The 14,563-nt window shown below is 37.9% G+C and overlaps 2 protein-coding genes across 3 annotated transcripts in view; one reads left to right on the plus strand and one right to left on the minus strand.

The window, feature by feature from the left end:
• Positions 1–909, plus strand: part of HAT1 (histone acetyltransferase 1) — a 60,499-nt gene extending 59,590 nt beyond the window's left edge. For both annotated transcript variants that reach the window (XM_025934805.2, XM_086718902.1), the window contains exon 11: positions 458–909. In XM_025934805.2, coding sequence (XP_025790590.1) covers positions 458–625 — 168 coding nt within the window. In that variant the 3' untranslated portion in view covers positions 626–909. The remainder of the gene's footprint in view (positions 1–457) is intronic.
• SLC25A12 (solute carrier family 25 member 12) overlaps positions 1–14,563 on the minus strand; it is a 212,463-nt gene that overhangs the window by 190,340 nt on the left and 7,560 nt on the right. The window lies entirely within an intron of this gene.

Below are 14,563 nucleotides of genomic sequence, written 5' to 3' on the forward strand. Positions count from 1 at the left end.
GGAAAAAGGCACTTTGGAATTTAAATTAATGTAATGAATTAATGATTGAATAGTGAAATGAAGAATAATAGCACTTAATCTCACTTGTCTTTTTTCAGTTAATGTATTTATTTATTAAAGAAATATTTGAGCATCTATACTGGCCAGTTCTTTATTATGCTTTGGAGAGGGGGCTGTTAGTGACATGTATATTTGCCATCAGTTGACACAAATTCCAAGTCTTCTAGTTAACTCCATTTAGAAGGTTCATAATTCAGGGCTAACATTATATGTATTTTTAAATCTAGTAAAAGAGGATTAATATTTACTATAACATTATGATTTTCTTAACAAAAAAACTATATGGGACAAATTGGCATATTCGTACTATTATTTCTAACAGTAGAGACTTAAAATTCTAAGAATATAAAGAACTATATCTTTCTTAGTCTAACCAATAATTGTATTTGTTGCTTAGAAAAAGCAGAGAGATCTTGCTAAAATGAGAAAATGTCTCCGACCAGAAGAACTGACAAACCAGATGAACCAAATAGAAATAAGCATGCAACATGAACAGCTGGAAGAAAGCTTTCAGGAACTTGTGGAAGATTACCGACGTGTAATTGAACGCCTCGCTCAAGAGTAAAGGTTATTCTGCTGTGTACAAGAAGTTTGCAAATTTCTGTACATTGTGTTGTGGAAAATCTGATGATGACTTTAATCTTAAAATCTTGTAACATTTACTTACATTAAAAGTTATCTATCTTATCTTTAGTTGAATATTTTCTTTCGGAGAGATTGTATATTTTAAAATACTGTTTAGAGTCTATGAGCGAATATTACATTTTAAAAAATATATAGCTTCTGAAATACCTCTGCAATTGCTTCCCTTCTTAACAGTATAATAAATGCATAGTTGTGATATGCTAATGTGTGATGATATGATTCTTAAATACTTAGGGTAAATTTTTTCAGTCTTGTTAAAAAAAACTTGAGGTTTTCACATCATATGATACCCTCTAGGTCTATTCATGTTGTCACAGATCGCTTTTTGGCTTTTATTATCATTCCTCCCATATTTTGCTTCTAAGATTTTACATCTGGCACCTTTAAAACACATTGAAGGCCTTCCTAGTAATCTTGTTTTTCCTGGGTGATTTCTCCAAATAGGAAACATTCCTAGTAAGATTTGTTTTGTTCCTCCTCTGTTAACTGCTTCCTGGGGGTAGGTTGGGTAAAAGAGAGAAAAGAAACTAGATACAGCCTAAAACCTTGGCATCACATACTAATTGAAGATAATTTAGAAGTTAGCATAAACATAAATAAAATTTTTTAAAAGCATAAATGCTTTATAAAAATGTAAAATAATAAGAAATCAGTTTATAGAAATCAGTTTACACACCGTATATTGAAATATATCTTCTGTGAAAATGAGGTGTGTATCTGTTGTGATTTGTTATAAGGTTATGAAGATGTTGAAGTCCAACGGGGGAAAAAAACAAAGTAAATTACTATAGTCTTTATTTTTTTATTAGAGTACAAGTAAATTGCTTGATATAGAATCATTAAAAGTAAAAGCTTGGTGTTTATAACGTGTGCTAGTAAGTGAAATATTGTATAACATAACAAATGGGATGTAAATTGAACTTTACCTTTAAAATCTGATTTGTTCAGTGCTTAAGGCAAAATCCCAACTTGGACAAGTACTATCTTGTCCTTAGATCAGCTTTCCATTAGGAAAGCCTGTCAAACGTAAGAGAAGCAAAGTAACCACTATCCTCTGGGCACAAAATAGCTGTGGCCAGCAGCATACCAACAGCACTAAGCCCATCCCCTTAGAATCGGGGTGTTGCAAAAATTTTAGTCTCATCTCAGAAGCCTGTATATAGATAAAACTGATTGATTTCTGAGAGTATATACACAATTTGCTATAGATAGAATGAACTAGTTCAGTTAAAATCCTTCCTGAAAATATTTGAAAGCAATTTGCTTTTCATCTAAATTTGCAAATTTAAAATTTTTTAATTAAAAATTCAGAATTGAGGGGCACCAGGGTGACTCAGTCAATTAAGCGCCTGACTTTGGCTCAGGTCATGATCTCGCAGTTCTTCAGTTTGAGCCCCACGTCGGGCTCTGTGCTGACAGCTCAGAGCCTGGAGCCTGCTTCAGATTTTGTCTCCCTTTCTCTCTGCCCCTCCCCCACTCACATGTGCTCTCTCTTTCTCTCAAAAAAATGAATAAACATTAAAAAACATTTCTTTTAATTAAAAGAAATTCACAATGAAGGGGCACCTGGGTGGCTCAGTAGGTTAAATGTCCTACTCTTGATTTTGGCTCAGGTCATGATCTCACAGTTCCTGGGATGGAGCTGTGCTGGGCTCCACGCTGGCAGTATGGAGCCTGCTTGGGATTCTCTTCTTTTCTGTGTCCCTCCCTCACTTGTGCACATTTTCTCTCTCTCTCTCAAAAATAAATTTAAAAAATGAAAAAAATTCACAATTGATACCTAAAGATGAGCTCTGAGGGGTGGTTGGTGGGGGGGACAGTAAAATCTAAACAAATTATCTTTCAACATACTTTTTTTTTTTTTTTAAGTTTATTTTTGAGAGAAACGAGACAGTGTGAGCAGGGGAGGGGCAGAAAGAGAGAGAGAATCCCAAGCAGGCTCCATGATGTCAGTGCAGAGCCCAATGTGGGGCTTGAACTCATGAAAACTGTGAGATCATGACCTGAACTGAAATCAAGAGTTGGATGCTTAATCGACTGAGCCACCCAGGTGCCCTTCAACATACTTTTTATATAGAAACCAGAAAAATCCAGTAGGATACCAATTTTTTTTTTAAGCAATGTTCTGTGATCCATTTATGGATAAAAAATCTGGTTTAGCATTAATCTTTGGGACTTGAAAGGATGTACCTTCATTTGGATTTAGAAGAGTGAAAACCTGATAGTTAGGTCTGTACCTTGTGTAGTGTAATTAAATACCAGGCTGGGTGTGTAGGACTATGTATGAACCCAACACAGCTACCCTATAGGCCCTAGTGATCACTTTCCACCCTCCAATAGTAGCCTTCACCCCTTTTATCATCCATACATACATCTACTGTATTTACTTGTTGCCTTTATCTCTTTCACTGATCTTCCCCACACCCCCCATCTCCATCACCCTTAATTTTTTCCCTGTCCTCCAAATTACATTTTCTGTATATGTAAGAACATGTTTCCTTTCTGACCCTTCAGTTTTTTCATCTGTAAAATGAGGTTATACTAGAACTATCTCTAGGTTCCTGCCCTGTTCTAAGATATATGTTTATCCTTTTCATATCTTTTCTTCTCACCCTTACTGCTTTTATACTCAATTGTGAGTGTAAATGTAGTTTATAAAAAATACAACATTTTTGTAAGTCATGCAAAACTCACCGTTTGTATGTGAGTGAGTTTATGTGTGAGAGGAGAAACTATGTCTCTGATTGTCTCCAAATTGCTGGGACCTCAGCAGAACCTTGTCTATTCTGAAAATTTATCTCATCCACTGTCATCCTTGCCTACTAGAAGAAAGTGGACAGCAAAGCACCCTGTATCAGAGAATGATTAGAATCATAGACCATAGAAGCCAAATGATTTAATTCTTTAAGTTCATTCTTAAGCTCTTTTTATTAGAATTTAAAAGTCAGTTTAACAGTATTAAATAGTGATTAAATAATAAAGTACCCATAATTCTTCCTTTTAAATGAAATTATTTACATTTGTATGTTATTTTTGTGTATACATTGAACATGGCAGTATTTTTAACATTTCCAGTGTTTAAAATGGATCTTCTAACAGATGAACAATATTTCATATTGCTGTACCCATAATGGGTATTTAGGTTTTTTTATTACAACATTCAAATGAACTAATGTCTGTGTATTTATATTTTTGTATCTGTTAAATCATTTCCTTAATATAAATTCCTGGGAAATGCAGTTACTGAATCAAAGGGCAGGAATATCTCTATAGCTTAGCTACATAAACATGCCATATTTTCCATAATGGCTTGTAAATTACTAACATATGAATGTGTGCACTAGTTTTAACAGAATTTCAATGGCATGGGGTGTTGATTTTGTTGTTTCAATAGATATAAAATCTCAAATTTATATTCCTTTTGGTGAATGGCAAGGCTAAGTATTCTTCCATTTTTTTATGAAATTTTTTCCCTGATAAGAATTATCTGTTTGTTTGTTTATGTCTTTTGGGATCTACACTCTCACTGTATAGATGGATAATAGATCCAGAGGTTCACTTGTGTAAGGTCACATTACAAATTTGTTGGAAAGCCAGGACTATACTCTAGGCTTCTGACTTCATTTCATCTTCCATTAAGTAGGCCACCAAGTCTTAAGCATGCCAGCTCACTAAGTTCTTTATAAGAGGGGCTTTTTTTCATCACCATCTGGTGTCACTTGTGTGACATGCACCCTAGGCACCAAATACCACAACTGCCCCCTTGTTTTTATAACCGTAGAGAAGCATGTATTAGGAAAAGGATGTTTGATTATAATGACTAAATGGTGCTTCGTTTGAAGTATAGCTTGAAGTTCCTCATTTCTTCTCAGCATTTTCAACATCTACACCTTTTCTGTATTTCCATATTCTTTTATATCTTTTTATAACACATATTTCATTCTCCTTGGATTATGTGTTATAGTAGGGTTATACAGTGCATTTACTCATTGACTTGGGCTGAGCTGTCATTATGTATATAACAAGTAGTATGCACATAGCACAAAAATGCAAAGGGGCATACAGTGAAAAATCCATCCAGAAACAATCCCTTAATATATACCAGAATATATATACATATATATATATATATACACACACACACATATACATATATATGCATATATATATATAATCAGATGTATGCATATGCATAAATGAGCACATGTATATATATCATATATCATATATATATATATGGTAACCTACATATTCTTTTTTTTTAACTTTTTAAAAATTTTTCAGACAGACACAGAGTGCAACCAGGGGAGAGGCAGAGAGGGAGGGAGATACAGAACCCAAAGCAGGTTCCACGGTCTGAGCTGTCAGCACAGAGCCTGACACAGGGCTTGAATTCACAAGCCGTGAGATCATGCCCCGAGCCGAAGCTGGATGCTTAATCGACTGAGCCACTCAGGTGCTCCCTCTAACTTGTTTTTTAAACTTGATATATCTTGGAGATCATTAAAGCTATCTTGTTTAATGGCTGCATAGTATTCCATTGTATGGGTATACTATAAGTTATTCTACCAATCCCATTATTTAGGTTGTTTCCAATATTTTCCATTACAAACAGTGCTGTAATGCATAGCCCTGTATATGTGCTGTGTGCGTACATGTGCAAGCATACCTGTACATTGAAGCCCTGGAAATCATGTCCTTTAGTGTGACCTCATTCTTCTAGTGACTATACTACACTTACAAATAAACACAAAATAACATAAGGTTACAGAAACTTGACATTGTACCAATGTGGAATAAACTATGCAGACAGGAGCATACTGGACTTCTCCAACTATCCTCATTCACGGCTAGAAATAGGAATTATTTTAAAGTCACAATGATTTGAATGATTAAGCATATACAGCTGACTTGTTATTCCTCTAGTCTTGCTTAGCTCTTCTCCAACCTTATCCAGAAGAATTGCTCTACAGCAGGGTTTCTCAATCTCAGCACTACTGACAGTTGGGGCCAAACCATTCTTGGTTGTGTGGGGCTGACCTATGCACAGTGAGCCAGTTAACAGCATCCCTGGCTTCTATCCACTAGATGCCATTAGCACTACCCCCATTAACAACCAAATGTGTCTAGACATTACCACATGTCCTCTGGGGAACAAAATCACCCTTGGTTGAGAACCACTGCTACACTGGATGAATATTCATCCACGTTAAGCACTATTATTTATTATGTAACATAGACATTGTACAAAATTCAAAATAAGTAACAGTATTTGGTGAGAAGCTGCCCTCCTTTCTACCTCAGCACCCAATTCACTTCTCCAGAGGCAGTTACATTTACCAGTTCCTCTTGTGTCTCTCAGAGTTAATTATCAGTCTGCAAATATCCATAATTTTTTGTTTTAACACAAATGCTGATATACCATATGCAGTACTCAGAGCCTTTTCCAACTAAATTTAGCTCATATTTTTATTAGTACATATTAGAACAATTTAATTCTAAAACCTTGATTCTGAACAGCTGTTTGATATTACATAGTTTGATTTCAGTGTGTGTAAACATTTTTTAATGTTTTTTTTAATTTTTTTTCAACGTTTTTTATTTATTTTTGGGACAGAGAGAGACAGAGCATGAACGGGGGAGGGGCAGAGAGAGAGGGAGACACAGAATTGGAAACAGGCTCCAGGCTCTGAGCCATCAGCCCAGAGCCCGATGCGGGGCTCGAACTCACGGACCACGAGATCGTGACCTGGCTGAAGTTGGACGCTTAACCGACTGCGCCACCCAGCGCCCCAATGTTTATTTTTGAAAGACAGAGACAGAGTACAAGTGGGAGAGGGGCAGAGAGAGAGAGAGAGAGAGAGAGACAGAACCTGAAGCAGGTTCCAGGCTCTGAGCTGTCAGCACAGAGCCTGATGTGGGGCTTGAACCCATGCACCAAGCGTGAGATCATGACCTGAGCTGAAGTCAGACACATAACCAACTGAGCCACCAAGGTGCCCCGATTTCAGTGTGTTTAAACCAATCCTATATTAACAGATATTTAGTTTGTTTCCCATCTTCTGCTTTTTTTTTCTTTAATTTAAGAAATCTAATTCTTACCATAACCAGTAAGGAAATCAAATTAGTAATCAAAATCTCTCAAAAAAACAAGAGTCCAGGGCCAGATGGCTTTCCAGGGGAATTCTACCAAACATTTAAGGAAGAGTTAACACCTATTCCCTTGAAGCTGTTCCAAAAAATAGAAATGGAAGGAAAACTTCCAAACTCATTCTATAAAGCCAGCATTACCTTGATTCCAAAACCAGAGACCCTACTAAAAAGGAGAACTATAGACCAATTTCCCTGATGAACACGGATGCAAAAATCCTCAACAAGATATTAGCCAACTGGTTCCAACAATACATTAAAAAAATTATTCACCACGACCAACTGGGATTTACACCTGGGATGCAGGGCTGGTTCAATACCTGCAAAACAATTAACGTGATTCATCACATTAATAAAAGAAAGGACAAGAACCATATGATCCTCTCAATAGATGCAGAGAAAGCATTTGATAAAATACAGCATCCTTTCTTGATAAAAACCCTCAAGAAAGTAGGGATAGAAGGATCATACCTCGAGATCGTAAAAGCCATATATGAACGACCCAACGCTAATATCATCCTCAATGGGGAAAAACTGAGAGCTTTCCCCCTAAGGTCAGGAACAAGACAGGGATGTCCACTCTCACCACTGTTATTCAACATAGCATTGGAAGTCTTAACCTCTGCAATCAGACAAAGAAATAAAAGGCATCCAAATCGGCCAGGAGGATCAAACTTTCACTCTTCACAGATGACATGATACTCTATATGGAAAACCCTGAAGATTCCACCAAACAACTGCTAGAACTGATTGATGAATTCAGCAAAGTTGTAGGATATAAAATCAACACAAAGAAATCGGTCGCATTCCTATACACCAACAATGAAGTGACAGAGAAACCAAGGAATCGATCCCATTTACAGCTGCACCAAAACCCATAAAATATCTAGGAATAAATCTAACCAAAGAGGTGAAAAATCTATACATTTAAAACTATAGAAAGCTTATGAAAGAAATTGAAGACACAAAAAAATGGAAAAAGATTCCACGCTCCTGGATAGGAAGAACAAATATTGTGAAGATGCCAATACTACCCAAAGCAATCTACATATTCAATGCAATCCCTATCAAAATAACACCAGCATTCTTCACAGAGCTAGAACAAAGAATCCTAAAATTTGTATGGAACCAGAAAAGACCCCAAATAGTCAAAGCAATCTTGAAAAAGAAAACCAAAGCAGGAGGCATCACAATCCCAGACTTCAAGCTATACTACAAAGCTGTAATCATCAAGACAGTATGGTTACTGGCACAAGAACAGACACTCAGATCAATGGAACAGAATAGAGAACCCAGAAATGGACCCACAAACGTATGGCCAACTAATCTTTGACAAAGCAGGAAAGAATATCCAATGGAATAAAGACAGTCTCTTCAGCAAGTGGTGCTGGGAAAACTGGACAGCAACATGCGGATGAATGAACCTGGATCACTTTCTTACACCATACACAAAAATGAACTCAAAATGGATGAAAAACCTAAATGTAAGACAGGAAGCCATCAAAATCCTCGAGGAGAAAGCAGGCAAAAACCTCTGATCGTGGCCACAGCAACTTCTTACTCAACACGTCTCCAGAGGCAAGGGAAACAAAAGCAAAAATGAACTACTGGGACCTCATCAAAATAAAAAGCTTCTGCACAGCGAAGGAAACAATCAGCAAAACTAAAAGGCAACCGACAGGGGCACCTGGGTGGCTCAGTCAGTTAAGTGTCTGACTTCAGCTTGGGTCATGATCTCAGGGTTCTTGAGTTCGAGCCCCACACCAGGCTCTGTGCTGACAGCTTAGAGCCTGGTGCTGCTTCAAATTCTATGTCTCCCTCTCTCTCTGCTCCTCCCCCACTCATGCTCTCTCTCTCTGTCTCCTTCAAAAATAAAAACATTATAAAAAAATAATAAAATAAAATAAAATAAAAGGCAACCGGCAGAATGGGAGAAGATATTTATTTGCAAATGACATATCAGATAAAGGGTTAGTATCCAAAATCTAAGAACTTACCAAATTCAACACCCAAAAACCAAATAATCCAGTGCAGAAATGGTCAAAAGACATGAATAGACACTCCTCCAAAGAAGACATCCAGATGGCCAACCGACATGTTCAACATCACTCATCATCAGGGAAATACAAATCAAAACCACCATGAGATACAACCTTATAACTGTCAGAATGACTAACAACTCAGACAACAACAGATGTTGGCGAGGATGTGGAGAAAGAGGATCTCTTTTGCATTGTTACTGGGAATGCAAGCTGGTGCAGCGACTCTGGAAAACAGTATGGAGGTTCCTCAAAAAACTAAACGTAGAACTACCCTACGACCCAGCAATTGCACTACTAGGTATTTATCCAAGGGAAATAGGTGTGCTGTTTCAAAGGGACACATGCACCCCCTTGTTTATAGCAGCACTATCAACAATAGCCAAAGTATGGAAAAAGCCCAAATGTCCATCGATGGATGAATGGATAAAGAAGATGTGGCATATATATACAATGCAGTATTACTCGGCAATCAAAAAGAATGAAATCTTGCCATTTGCAACTATGTGGATGGAACTGGAGGGTATTATGCTAAGTGAAATTAGAGAAAGACAAAAATCATAGGACTTCACTCATATGAGAACTTTAAGAGACAAAACATGAACATAAGGGAAGGGAAACAAAAATAATATAAAAACAGGGAGGGGGACAAAGCATAAGAGACCCATAAATATGGAGAACAAACAGAGGGTTACCTGATTACTGGAGGGGGTGTGGGAGGGGGATGGGCTAAATGGGTAAGGGGCATTATGGAATCTACTCCTGAAATCATTGTTGCACTATATGCCAACCAATTTGGATGTAAATTTAAAAAAAAATCGAATTCTTATTTAACATCACAGCTAACATCAAATGTTTATTTAAAAAAAAATAATGGCAACTGCTTTGAATAGGGTGAAAATCTACAGAGAATTTACAATTTTGGGCTGATATGAAACTATCGAGTATCTCATAAAATGGAAATTCTGCAAAAGACCCTACAATAAACATTTCTAGTTTCCATTTTCAGAAGTGCTAAAGACATGTTTTAAATAAATTTAAATAAATTAAAATTGCAACACATACTAAAACAATCAAGGTACATTACTTTCCAGCTTCTCATAAACAGAATTGTACTGACTTTAGGAAATTGTAAGTTCTGCTTTTATCTTCTAGGTTACCCAACTCTTGTTAACTGTACCTTTTATTTTTGCTTCTTAACTATTTTAAGAAATTTTTTTTAATGTTTACTTATTTTTGAGAGACAGAGCACAAATGGGGGAGGGGCAGAGAGAGAGAGAGGGAGACACAGAATCCAAAGCAGGCTCCAGGCTCCAAGCTGTCAGCACAGAGCCCGACGCGAGGCCTGAACCCACAAACCGTGAGATCATGACCTGAGCCAAAGTTGGCGCTTAACCGACTGAGCCACCCAGGCGCCCTGCTTAACTATTTTTGATGTAAGTAGGCCAGTTCATTCTTTTCAGCAATTTATCTTTTTAGACCAACCCCTTTTTATTACGTCTGCCAAACTTCTTGAAACACCTCTCTCCAGATAAAGCCCTGAATTTAAATAATGCCATTTCACCCTACCCCTGGCTCACTCCTTAAAATTATAGAAATATGCAAATTTGGTTGCTTAATCACACATGTTCATATTAATAGGCATACTGAAATGCTTTCCCAAACCACTATAAGTACACTTAGATTCAATACAAAGATCCCATCTACTGCTCTTAACAAGCAGTGCTGTACTAAATATTCTTTTTTTTTTTTTTTAATTTTTTTTTTCCAACGTTTATTTATTTTTGGGACAGAGAGAGACAGAGCATGAACGGGGGAGGGGCAGAGAGAGAGGAAGACACAGAATCGGAAACAGGCTCCAGGCTCTGAGCCATCAGCCCAGAGCCTGACGCGGGGCTCGAACTCACGGACCGCGAGATTGTGACCTGGCTGAAGTCGGACGCCTAACCGACTGCACCACCCAGGCGCCCCCTAAATATTCTTGTGTATACCTCATTTTGTACATGTGGGAGTCTGTGTGCACAATGGTGATAGAATCACTGAGTAAAGATGTATGGACACTTTGCATTTTGGTAGGTTTTATACACACTTGAGACAATAAAGAAGTTTGAATATGGACTCTATATTAGATGATATGGGATTTTGTGTGGTTGTGATAATGATATTATGATTGTGTAGGAAAAGGTCTTTATTCCTAGGAGTCACGTAGTGAAGTATTTAGCAGCAGAGTCATGGTGTCTACAGCTTACATGCAAATGGTCCAGAAAAAAAGTATGTGTAGGTGTGATATATATACTTACATATACACAGGCATATATAGACAATTATATAAACAGAAAAAGAAAGTAAATGTGCCAAATAATTTTAAATTATTGAATCTAGGGAGAGGATACATACAAGTGTTCACTATATGATTCTTCAACCTTTCTGTATTAAGTTTTAAAGATAGGGGTGCCTGCGTGGCTCAGTCAGTTAAGAGTCCAACTCTTGATATTGGCTCAGGTTGTAATCTCCTGGTGGTAGGATTGAGCCCCACGTTAGATTGAGTTTGGGATTCTCTCTCTCCCTTTCTGCCCTTCCCCTGCTTGTGCTCACTCACTCTGAAAATAAATAAATAAGCTTAAAAAGTTTCCAAAATAAAAATTGGGAAAGAGAAGTTATTGCATACATGAAACAAAAACAATACTGTGAGAAGGGAACAATTGGTGAATAAAAAAGAGCTCTTGGAAATTTAAAATAAACATTGTAATTCAAGCAGTAGAAATGTGGGGCATAAAGTTGAAGACGGTTCCTAGAACATCGAAAGGAGAAAGTATGAGCGAAAAGAAATCCATGTGGGACACCTGATAGGTTATTTTCATTTCAGAGAGGAAAAGAGAACAGAAGAATATTATCAAAGAAAGGCAGAATAAGTCTGCCAAGTTGAAGAAATGAATCTTCAAGTTAGAAGCTCAGTGAAGATTGAACAAGGTTAAGCCATCAGCACGAACATTTACTGAGCACTTACTATCTGCTAAGCACTTGAATCAGTCCTGTCAATTCTCACAACGACCTTCAGAGGCACATGGTATCCTCCTCAGGTGAGGCCTGGGAAGGTGACTTGGTCCGAGGTCACACTGGAAGTAGGAGAGCTAGGATTTGAGCGCCGTCTATTTCACCTGGGTTCTTAACCACAGCACCACTTACCTAAAGAGATCCGCATATAGGCTAAATTATTAAATTTCAAAACTCCGAGCATAAAAGAAAGATCCTACATACTTTCAGAGGGCAAAACACAGGTTACCTGGGGGAGGAGGGGGCCTTTAAATAGCCTTTAGACTTCTCATCAAGCATGCTTCATGCAAAAAGACAATGGAATAATGTCTTCAAAGTTTAGAGTCCTATATCCAAATGTGAGGGTAAAATAAAGGTGGTTTTGGAAATCTATGAAACTAGAAGACTTACTTCACACACTTTCTGATGAAGTTATATAGGTCTATTTTAGCAGCATGAAGGTGAAATCAAAGAGCATGTTAGGTGTGGAGTATAAGAAAGAGTAAAACTAGGGCTGCCTGGGTGGCTCAGTCAGTTAAGTGTCTGACTCTTGATCTGGGCTCAGGTCATCATGTCATGGTTGTGAAATTGAGCCCCACTTTGGGCTCCGTGCTGAGCATGGAGCCTGCTTAAGATTCTCTCCCTCTCTTGGGGCGCCTGGGTGGCGCAGTCGGTTAAGCGTCCGACTTCAGCCAGGTCACGATCTCGCGGTCCGTGAGTTCAAGCCCTGCGTCAGGCTCTGGGCTGATGGCTCGGAGCCTGGAGCCTGTTTCTGATTCTGTGTCTCCCTCTCTCTCTGCCCCTCCCCCGTTCATGCTCTGTCTCTCTCTGTCCCAAAAATAAATAAAAACGTTGAAAAAAAAAATTAAAAAAAAAAAAAGATTCTCTCCCTCTCTCTCTCTCTCTCTCTCTCTCTCTCTCAATCTCTCTCTCTCCCCCTCCCTCTCTCTCCCTCTGCTCTCTCATGCATGAGTGCAAGTGCATATGCGCTCTCTCTCAAAAAAAAAAAAAAAAAAGTGAAACTAATCTGATTTCAATAAAAAGAAATCCAAGGATGGCAACCGAATAACATATCAAGGAAAGTAACTGTCCATTTTATAATAGGAAATTATGAACTCAAGGAAAAAAATATATAAGAAAGTCAGAGTCCAAACATAATAAACTGTAGTTGGCATGACTCTGAGCAGCAACTAGAAACAAATTTGTTGAGTCCAGTCAGACCAGGAAAGTTTAGGACAGACTATCCCTTTTCATTGTAACCCTTGTTATAACAGCATGTTTTTAAAAACTATGTGTTACTTCGGGGCGCCTGGGTGGCTCAGTCAGTTAAGCGTCCGACTTCGGCTCAGGTCGTGATCTCGTGGTCCATGAGTTCGAGCCCCATGTCGGGCTCTGTGCTGACAGCTCGGAGCCTGAAGCCTGTTTCAGATTCTGTGTCTCCCTCTCTCTGACCCTCCCCCGTTCATGCTCTGTCTCTCTCTGTCTCAAAAAACTAAATAAACGTTAAAAAAAATTAAAAAAAAACAACTATGTGTTACTTTGATACAAAAATTTATTTAAATAATACAACTATATTGTTCATCAACTGAAGCTCCATATAGTTATCAAATAAAACTATAATATGCATAGATTTTATTTTATTTTATTAAATAAAAAAAATTTTAATGTTTATTTATTTTTGAGACAGAGGGAGACAGAGCATGAAGGGGGAGGGGCAGAGAGAGAGGGAGACACAGAATCTGAAGCAGGCTCTGAGCTGTCAGCACAGAGCCTGACGCGGGGCTTGAACTCACGGACCATGAGATCATGACCTGAGCCGAAGTTGGATGCTTAACCGACTGAGCCACCCAGGCGCCCCTAAAATGTGTAGATTTTAAAAGTAAGTTTACTTGAAGCAGACAAGTGTCACCTTTAAACAGTGGAATTGTGCTCAGCCTGACTTCCACAAAGCAGAACTCGCCAAAAGAAAAAATAATGAAGAGCTTTCTTTAATAAAAAACAAACAAACAAGCAAAAAGCCCCTAAAAACCACAATCCTCAATTCTTTTCTTTGGAAACTGATTATCAAAGGGATCATAGTTTAGCATGTTCTTTATTTGGCCACCAAAAGCAAACTGCCCCGATCTTTGACACCCTGGCTCTGTGAATCAACAAGCAGACGCTACGTATAAAACCAAAGCTTTGAAATTTTTCATGTCATAATTTTTGGGGCTTTCCATGAACCCTGTGGAGAAATATAATGCAATAAAAGCGTAATGCTATCTCTTGTGAATATCTGAAGAGTGTAAGATGATACAAGAAGTACCTTATAAATAGCTTGTAAAAAAATTTTTTTAAGAGCTCCAGTGTTATAATGTACACGGGATGGAAAAGGATTGCACCTTCTCTCCTGTGATCTTCCTGGGCCTCACTGTAGAGTTGGAAGGGGAAGAGTTAGAGTTGGATTAGGCGGTCTTTGAAGCTCTTTCCAGTTCTTCAACTGTATTCTCTTTGAACTTAATAAAAGACCAGTTGGAAAATGTGCTTTGGTTAGACTCCCAGTTCACCTGGACAGTTCTTCAGATATTTTATTAATAATTCTGGCAGGTGAATCTGTGCGGAAGTCTTGGGCTGCACAGCGTGTTTGCCTAGCTCTC

The sequence above is a fragment of the Puma concolor genome, chromosome C1 (genome assembly GCF_028749965.1).
Source record: "Puma concolor isolate L17-30 chromosome C1, mPumCon1.1.hap2, whole genome shotgun sequence".
Taxonomy (NCBI): Eukaryota; Metazoa; Chordata; class Mammalia; order Carnivora; family Felidae; genus Puma; species Puma concolor.